Raw genomic sequence first — 9,395 nt, forward strand, 5'->3', positions numbered from 1 at the left:
TATGTTTTGTTGTAAAATTCGATTAGTTAGCTATTGATCTCGCGTTGTCACGCAAAATCACTCTTGTTGTGCGTCAATGTGCACAATTAAAGTTGTAGTCGGGATGAGATAGCTAGCTTTCATACCTTGTCTCATTCTGACAATGGATCATCAAAAATTAAGTGGGTTTTGAACATACCGTCTCACAACAATATTGTGGAAAACACATTGTATACAATCGTACACCATGGAATGCATGCACATGCAAAAATGTATTTTCACAACTCATAGGTCATGACTGTCCTCCCATGACGCTTACACAATCGTAAACTCTATATGCATGCCCATGCGTAAACATATTTTAAAAAAATGAGTCGTAAATCCCTCCTGCTCATTGTTCTGAAATTTGGATGAATTTCAAGCAATAACGAGATAAACATAAGGTCAAATGCAATTTTAAAACTGTTGATTCAAACAATAACCAACCTGCAAAATTTTGAAAACTTTAGGGTCCATTAAATTATATAAAAATTAAAAGTACAAAATATAATTTTATAATTTAAGAAATGATTAAAATTATTTTAATTTTAATTGTTTAATGTATACCTCCATAGGTTAAAATTGCATGGTACCCAATGCACTGCTCTAGGACCTATGGATGCCATTTTATAGTTACTACCATTAACTTGATCAATAAAGTACACAATTTTTATATATAAATAATAATATATAATTATATAATTGAATATTATTTTATCTTTAATTTTTAACTATCCAATCACATTATGATATATCTTTGTTTGTGTATAAAATTGTATATAAAAATTATACATATAATACTACTCTAGGCAGCTTCCAAACGCATTTTCCGCAACCACAGCCTATACCTACCAATAACAGTGAGTATCCTTTAAAAAAAAAATTAATGCACATTATATTAATTTTTAATATAATTTTTTTAACATTTAACAAAATTTTAAATTTGAGTTTTTAAAAACTGTTAATTCAATCATCTCTCTGAAATCAAACCAAACATACTGGCTAATTTTCAAAAATCACTATACCTGAACTGTTCATCTCTTCGTATGATTGGGGGTGGGAGGGGTCTATGAATTACAAAGATGCTCTCGCTTTCAGCTGAGACATCTTACAAAAGTTTACAAGCAGTGTTCCTCTGCAAAGGAAATGAAAGAATCACCTGCTCATTCCAACTAAACCCTAAGACAAAATACTCAATTTATGTTTTGTAAATGTACTGCAGCGAAAAAATAGAATGGAAAGAGGAGGAAAACACATACAAGACTATACAAAACTGGAAGGGCGGCCTCATGTTTCAGGGCTATGGCAAACAGAAGGGATTGCCCCTCTGCTGCTAAATGAAGAAATGCAAGAAGAATGAGTGTAGTTCAGGGTTTTGGTGTTCTGAAGCACATGGTTAGATCGACAAATGCCAGATTCTTGTTCTGTTGGATTAAATCCAACGACTCGAGGTATTCCACCTTTAAACAGATTTTGCTTCCGAGTAAGGTTCCAATTATCCTGTACAAGTACATCAATAGGCAGTTAAAAGGCATGTATAACCAAATGATTACATCAATAAGAGATGACAGATGGAACAGCCTCACAAAGTAAGTTAAAATTTACAGAATGTAGATCAATTGCGTGCACACCTTATGGCGCAGGCCAAAATCTACACTGCAAGAGGAAGCTGATACAGAGCTAGCTTTATAAGGTAAAGCTTGAGTTCTGATATCTGGACAAGAATTGCAAATGTCTCGAGGACTTTCACCAGGAGAGCCACACCATGAAACTGGCCTGCCACCAATCCACTGCTCGCTGCCTTTTTTCAGCATTAGATATGCTGATGGAGAGTGATCATGAGACAACAGATAATATGAATTATAATTCTCCGCACAAAAAGTGGGAGCTAAATTCAAGGGTGGTGACGGATATGAATGCCCAGTTAAAGGACTATACCCAACAGGAGAATATCAGTTAAATTTGGTGACTGCTGATTATTTGAAAGCCCCACACGAGAAGTGGTTGTCCAATCTTCAATTGTTATTCCCTGCTTGGCTGCAAGGTCCAGTAGATGTTTTTCATCAATTCCTGATGTCATGAGCAATTTCCACAGGTTCCTCTGTGTTTCCCGTTGGTTGTGAATGACTTGATCCCTCAATGCCATTTCAAACTGAAGCTCAATGTTAGCCATTCCCTACATCAACGCAATACAACTGTGGGATTACATCTAAATTCTTGTCTTCCAAAACTTTGAATTAGTATATTGCCCAAATAAAGTCAATCAAAGCAGAACATGGTCATCCACTCTTGGAAAGGTAGCCCATAAAGCACAAAACAATGATGTCAGGACAAAAACAACCATGAAAAGGTCTAGCTTCCAATGACATTACCATTCATTTTTAGTGATTATAGACTAAGATACTTAGGCAGCATGACTCAATTGACAGTAACAATCTTAGTAACTTATTTTTTAAGAAACTATCAAATCAGAAAAATGGAGATGACAAATTCAGCAACGGCTAATTGTGTGTAGATTAAAACTGCTTAAATCCACTCACCAAGATTCTATATTGGCTGAGAATGCGCAAGTAGGTTTTATTACCATTGTTACTGATGGCTTCATCAATCATGTCTTGGAGTTCACACCGATGACTCTCATTTGCTGCAATTTCCTATAAATAGTAATATTTGTTCATTGGTTAAAACAGATGAGAGCTAAAATCTTTCTGAGCCCTGATCATTGTTCAAATATTACCTCTCGATAGTTGACACCAGCTTCATCATTGTCACGTATGTTATCAAGAATTACTTGCCTCCTTGCTCTCAAAGCCTCCACAACTGCTTCATCTCTTTCGATAGCCTGCCACAGAAAAAGGCACTCCATTAAATATAACATCTGAAACTTCTTTCTTTGTTCAGATAAAAGAACCAGTTGAAAATATAACAGAAGTACTTATTTGGACAGAGGGAACACCCTCAATGACATCCCAAACCAACAAAGAAATGAAATTGTACAACTATTTCACTGATAATCAAGAGAAGGTTTCTTGGAAGATGTTTGGTAGATCTAGCTAACCTGTCAATTTCATTAGAAATCATCTGGCCGTCAACAAAATGTAGTTTGAGAAAATCAAAATTACTAAATGGAATCAGAGCTGAGGAGAAATATACACAAGTCATGTTGCCACTATGTCCACAAATAACAAGAATCAAGCTTAAAGCAAAACAAACAATTAGCAATAATAACAGGCACAAACCTGGTGTTTTGCAATAGCCTCATCAAGATGTTGGAGTTCAGAATGTATACGGACGTTTGCTTCCTCAAGCTCAAATAAAGCCTTCTGTAAATTTATCCGTTCCTGGACATTTTCACTGATTTCATGGCTCAAAATATTCAACCAAGACAGCTCATCATCTGCAGCTCTTTCAGCAGGTTTGATACTTAGCTGTGATTCCTTCTCAGCTAGTTCCTTCTTCAGCCGACAGACCTCAATCTGTACAATCATATATGTTAAGTCCAATGTACAGAATAGCTAATCAGAATTACATATATCGAGCCATTTACCAACCTGAAGATTGTCAATCATCCTCTGGTAGTCTGAAACATGGGTATCAACTGTGCCAATGTTTTTCTAAAGAGGATAAAACAATCATTCTCACAAATGATTACTAATCACAAAGACAATACACAAAATATCTATAAATGTTTACACATACATACAGGAATTGCATTAATTACAGAACAAAAGATTATAAAATGTTGGAAAGTCTAGAATAATCCCTATTTGATAGGATTTAAGAGCTCTATCCCTCTTTATTAAGATTCATCCAAAATTTAGAATTCTTAAATTTTACACAACATTATGATTGTGTTTCCTAGTAGTTCTATATTTACTTTTACTGTTAGGCGATCCTAGTGATTATTAGGTTTTCTAGTTATAATATATCCTTTTCTTTTTAGGAAAACCTAGTGATTATTGAGGTTCTCCATGTGTATATATTGATTGCTATATCAATGAATAGAATTTGAATTTTTATCTCAAATCTTGTTTCGTGGAATCAAAGCTAAACGTTCCAGTCAACATAATTTTTTGGCCATAGAAACGACGAGATCACCAATTTGGCAAACTCAGATGTCACCTACATAAGGAAGGATGAGTTTCTCATCATATTGGCAAAACTCACACAATCACCTATATGTGGAAAAATGGGTTTCTCTCACCCGATAGGTGATCACCGACTAGATCTATCGTTTTGGAAAAGAAGAATCAAACCAATGTGTCAATTTTCTTGTTGCCATAAAAATTTTAAAAAAATCTCGCCAGTCATCGCTATCAAACAATGGACTTGAGACTATTGTTGTGCGGCTTGAGCTGTAAAAGATAAACATTGGCTAGATCAAATTATTGTATCCAAGCTAGGAATGGAAAATATTCATTCACCAACTTGAGTGGGATTCTTGAAAAGTCTAGAAGAATCCTACTTGTTAGGGATTTAAGATCTCTATCCCTTTTTTTTTAATTTTGGATCCCTATTTATTAGGAGTTTAGAATCTTTAATTGTTACTTATTTTAAGCAATACTATGACTGTGCTTTCTAGTAGTTTTATATTTAACTTTATTGTCAGAAAATCCTAGTGATTATTAGGTTTTATATTTGAAATATTTCCTTCTCTTTTTAGGGAATTCTAGTGACTATAAGGGTTCTTCGTGTGTATCTATTGATGGGTATAACAATGAAGAGAAATTGAATGAGTTATTTATCTTAAATCTCATACAAAACACTTTCATTATACTATAGTTGACAGATTACCAATCACTAGCAATAAATGGTATGCAACCTAGTCATAAATCATCAAAACACACAACACAATGTGTCGCCCAAAACTCAAAACCTACTAAATCAAGTTGATACAGCCCAAAATCATGTTATACCTGAACATGCGTTCTTATTTCCTTTGCCCGGTCAGCATATTTCAGGGTATTCACAGTGTGATGATATTGACTGTCAACTGGTGATATAGTTGCTACCATAACAGTTTGAGAATTGCCACTGAGACCATCTTTTAGTATCCGTGTCAGTTTGCTGAAAAAATTTCACATTAGCTGCATTATTTTATAAAACCAAATTAAACTATTGATAGTAGATAAAGTTATAAGATTGTTTTCAGTCTATAATAGATTCATCAGATACCTATTCCGATAAGGAACATAAGCCAGTCCCTTCTTTTGTTGTTTTCCCAAAGCATTAATGCAATTTGCTAAAGCTAGAAGAGAACGATTAATATTGGCTCCATCCCTTAGCTTTTGCCCTCCACTATTTGTTTCAGAAGCTCGTTCGCTGCCAGCAAGATCCACAAGAGCAAGTTTTCCTCTCATTACTTGATTACGATATTTGTTTTTCTGTCTTCTCTTCACAGTAATCTCTAAAACTGCATGTGATCTGCTTACATAAAAACTAACTTGAATGAGATCAGGAAAAAATGATATAATCTAATAGGAAAGTTCTCCTTATTATTTCATATTAAAATAATCCAATGTGTAAAAATTAGTAACGGTAGCAACATAATGATGCAGAAGTAAAAACTACACCTTTCCTATTACTCTGTTTTTTATTATGGCTTCCCTATTTTTAATCTGTATAGTCAACTATAATTTTCTTAAAAGACAAAAATTGTAGTTGAAAAGCTCAATCTTACTAGCTGTTGGAACACACCTAACCCTTCACCTTCAACAATATGAAAATATCCCAAGACTTAAGGCAGCTAAGCCCAAAAATATGATTCTCCCTCGCACACTGGATTCTTCTAAGAGGTTTTGAGCCTAATGATTGAAGATGAAGTCAAATTATAATCCCTTTTCTCCCACTGCAGTTTTGGCTGGAGATTGGATTATACAAAGAAAATTACTGATAAATTTACATAGTATTTAGTAAAATTCAGATATCATTACCAAGGTAATTTGAAAGGCCAAAAGGTAAAAGCAAGCATTAAATTGGAAAAGTAATCAGCCAAAATGAGGAGGACAGAGAGATGATGTTTAACAAAACTCATTACAGCAATGATGACAAGGATCAGTTTACAACAGGTATTGAAATCCAAATATTGCTTACCGTGAGGAAGTTGCATTGGCCTCAGTGCTTTCAGTTTTCCGTCGACTATTCCCCAAATTCAGAAGTTCAAGAATCTTATCCGCTGAGTGGACCTGAATCAAAAGGAAATAGGGAATACTTAACCAGCAGACCAGCGATACATCAACAACAAATATGACAAATAAATTACAGTTTAATAAAGAAGGACCATAAACATAAATCAGAACCATATAAAGTTGCTGAGGAATAGACTATACCAGAGCAGAAAAAGACTATTTGTAAAGAATTCACAGTACAAAATAAATAAAGAACAAGGAAAATGGTTTCGTAACATAGGAAACAATTTGGTTTGCTCTTGTTTGAAATGCTGATGAGAAGCAAAAATAGAATTAATGCTCACAGGATTCACAAATTACTGATCATGGATCATCTTAGGGCCAAATAATACAAAACCATGGGATCACTGTTTTGTTCCATGAATCATTGAGCTTAAACAGAAAAACACGGTAAAGTTTTTCACTGAGTGAAAGAAAAGAAAATAATCAGCTAAACCTAAATATGCTATGCAATACTGACAGTTGAATTTGGCATCTATAAGTAGTTCCTTTTCAAACATTGACATTTTCATTAACCAGCGAAAATTAAGTGCATGAATAGGTAAAAAATTTTCAATAAATTCAATGCAAGTGCACATATGTAATAATTCCAACAAAATTACAAGGCATTCAATATATCACATAAGTTAGTTGTAGGCAAAAGCCCACAAAAACCCACTCACTAAGTCATTAGTTGCACAAAATTGACGTCATCTGAGACATATTGAAACAGCTAACAAATATTCAATAACTAGCTAAACTTCAGTAAAGATTTCAAGGCCTACACCTAATATGTGAAGCAACATTCTGATAAAAGAGATCCAGTATGAACACAAATAGAAGAAACTGAACCTTGATACATCTCAGGCCAGCAACAACCATTCCATGAACTGGATCCTCTCGGAGTTCCAAATGACCTGACGACTTTTCAAGCAAATCATAGATAATCTGAATCGTAAAAAGAATCAAACATTAACTTCATCCAAAAGAGTACCAGCAACAACTGAAAATCACAGTTGAAATGCATGCCTACTTCATTGTGAACTTCCAGGTAGGAGCAAGTAACTTCAAATTCATCAGAACTTTTATCCTTTTCAATAAGGTCAAAAATTCGATGCATACTGAGAACCATGAGTCCAGGATCACTCTTTGTCCCAACCATTGTGTATGTTTTACCACTGTGCAGGTATGAGAGATGTTAGATTCATTATAAAGGATATAACAAATAGACCACAACAAAAGATTATAGCATCATGATCTCAAATAGTATTATACTAAACTGAAATTCACTAATTATGGAGGTAGGCACCTCAGCTATAAAAACATAGGGGACAAGGTAAATATGAACGCAAAGAGTACCTCCCAGTTGAGCCATATGCAAACACTGTTGCATTGAGACCTTGAACAACCCCAGAGATCACAGAAGATATACATTGCACATACACATCCTGGAAAATATGAAGCATAGTTAAACAAGACACTCACAATACAACCATTCTATTTATCTCCTACAATTTTTATTATTTGATACATTCATTTAACCAATACAATACATTCTTACAGTATTCAATTTATATCTTCACCTAATCAATTGCTTGAGTTTTCTTCACAAGAAGCCAGTAAACATTAAAATCATCAATCATGCTAACATGCAAATAACTACACTGAAAAATACCTTGTGTTCTTCACATTATAAAAAAAATGGGAAAACTTATAACAGCTACCTCAACAGGGATTTGAATCACTCAAGATCCAACCTCTTTTACAAAAGTTCAGCATGAAATATGAATGATGCTAATAAACATGAATATTCTCCAACCTTAATTCTCTAAAAAGGAAAAGTACGAGAAATATAAAACCACATGCTAGTATAATAGAATCCTTAATAATTTAGAATACTGGTTAAATCTAAACGAGTAAAAAGAAGAATTTCAGACTGAAAAACTAAAATATAAGCCACATACCAAGTTTGTACAGTCAGGACTAAAAGCATAATCAAAACTGTACTTCTTTTCCTTCGTTCTATTCTGTATGCGTTCAAGATAATCCTTTGGCAAATCAGGATCCAAAACAACCACCTCCTACAAATTCCAATTATTCTGTTACTTAACGAATCCTACCAACGAAACACTACAAAATTTTACATGAAACATCTCAAATTAAAAAAAATTAAAAAATAACCCCCACCTTGTTATTTACTCTAACAATGTCCTGGCCGCGTTCTCTCTCCGATAACCGTCTACATTTCACAGCAACCTGTAGCCAAAAGTTCAAGCAGAGACTATAACGAAAATGCAAATGGTGAAAACTGAAAAAAAAATAAAAATAAAAGTAACGTGATGTAATTTGAATTCAACAAAGAAGACTAACCGTGAGCGTTGTAGTTTTCTTAGTCGCTGGAGCACTAATAGTCGGCATTTTTCATCAACATTGATTTCAATTATTCAAGTAAAACTTAAATCATGAAGAATCTCTTATTCGTACAAAACGTAGTGCAGATGTAGTAAACCCTAACCCTAAGCAAACTTTAAAACAAAAAACCATCAAGAAAACAGAGACCAGATAAAACAGAGTTGAGGATGAATTTTTCAATCTAAAAAACGAGTAAAAATTTGACAATGTATCAGCCAAGATAATGCTCAAGAGTCTACTTCATTCCATAAAAATTATAATTTCTCTAAGATGTAGAAGACATATATTTAATTCAACGCATTAATATCTGATAGATGTTGTAGGTAGGAGAGGAAATTATGCGGCGGTTAAGGGCGTTTGGTAGCAGTAGTAGTGAGTAGTGGCTGACAGGCATGTAATGCAACGCGTTGAATGAATGAAGAAAGAGAAGAACAAAAAAATGGGGCAGGAGAGAGGAGAGTTTTGTCTCTGAAAGAAATGATTATGACCGTTTGAATTACATAAAAACAAGAGAGATGTTTTTGGAGTGTTGCAGTAACAAGAGTTCACCCCTCCTTCAAAATAAAAAGACCAAAGGACAATTTTCCAATCAAGTTTAGGTGTGATTTTATAATTATATTTATAAAATTTAAAAAATTTGAAATCTTATTTATTAATTAATTAGAATTAAAATTTTAATTAAAAACTGAGATAAAATCATCATTTTATTAATAATATTTAAAAAAATAAAATTTATTATATTTTTTCTCTTAAGTTTTAAAAATTAAATTTCATCCTTCTTAAAGTTTTTTTAATTTT

At 33.5% G+C, this 9,395-nt stretch overlaps 1 protein-coding gene across 2 annotated transcripts; it reads right to left on the bottom strand.

The window, feature by feature from the left end:
- Positions 1 to 1,014: 1,014 nt before the first annotated feature.
- Positions 1,015 to 9,170, bottom strand: LOC123199501 (kinesin-like protein KIN-8B). Of its 2 annotated transcripts, XM_044614536.1 has the most exons (16): positions 8,556 to 9,158; positions 8,373 to 8,441; positions 8,150 to 8,266; positions 7,545 to 7,633; positions 7,219 to 7,363; positions 7,038 to 7,133; positions 6,112 to 6,203; positions 5,194 to 5,442; positions 4,935 to 5,085; positions 3,570 to 3,632; positions 3,258 to 3,494; positions 2,756 to 2,860; positions 2,559 to 2,672; positions 1,957 to 2,194; positions 1,650 to 1,840; positions 1,015 to 1,518 (listed from the first exon to the last, which is right to left on the bottom strand). In XM_044614536.1, the coding sequence occupies exons 1-16, from the start codon at positions 8,601 to 8,603 to the stop codon at positions 1,306 to 1,308; spliced, it is 2,217 nt and encodes a 738-aa protein (XP_044470471.1). In that variant the 5' UTR covers positions 8,604 to 9,158; the 3' UTR covers positions 1,015 to 1,305. The 2 variants fall into 2 exon arrangements, with proteins under 2 accessions (XP_044470471.1, XP_044470472.1); XM_044614537.1 differs by lacking the exons at positions 1,015 to 1,518; positions 1,650 to 1,840 and having other exon boundaries at positions 2,052 to 2,194; positions 2,603 to 2,672; positions 8,556 to 9,170.
- Between the last annotated feature and the right edge of the window lie 225 nt (positions 9,171 to 9,395).

This window comes from Mangifera indica, chromosome 16 (assembly GCF_011075055.1).
Source record: "Mangifera indica cultivar Alphonso chromosome 16, CATAS_Mindica_2.1, whole genome shotgun sequence".
NCBI classification, from domain to species: domain Eukaryota; kingdom Viridiplantae; phylum Streptophyta; class Magnoliopsida; order Sapindales; family Anacardiaceae; genus Mangifera; species Mangifera indica.

Excerpts from the sequence above, each read along its gene's own strand:
- LOC123199501 (XM_044614536.1), bottom strand. The coding sequence starts at position 8,603 with ATGCCGACTATTAGTGCTCCAGCGACTAAGAAAACTACAACGCTCACG. Across the intron at positions 5,443-6,111 it reads GCCAATGCAACTTCCTCACG|ATCACATGCAGTTTTAGAGA; the intron begins GTAAGCAATATT and ends TTATGTAAGCAG. Across the intron at positions 1,841-1,956 it reads AACTGATATTCTCCTGTTGG|CATATCTAATGCTGAAAAAA; the intron begins GTATAGTCCTTT and ends ACTCTCCATCAG.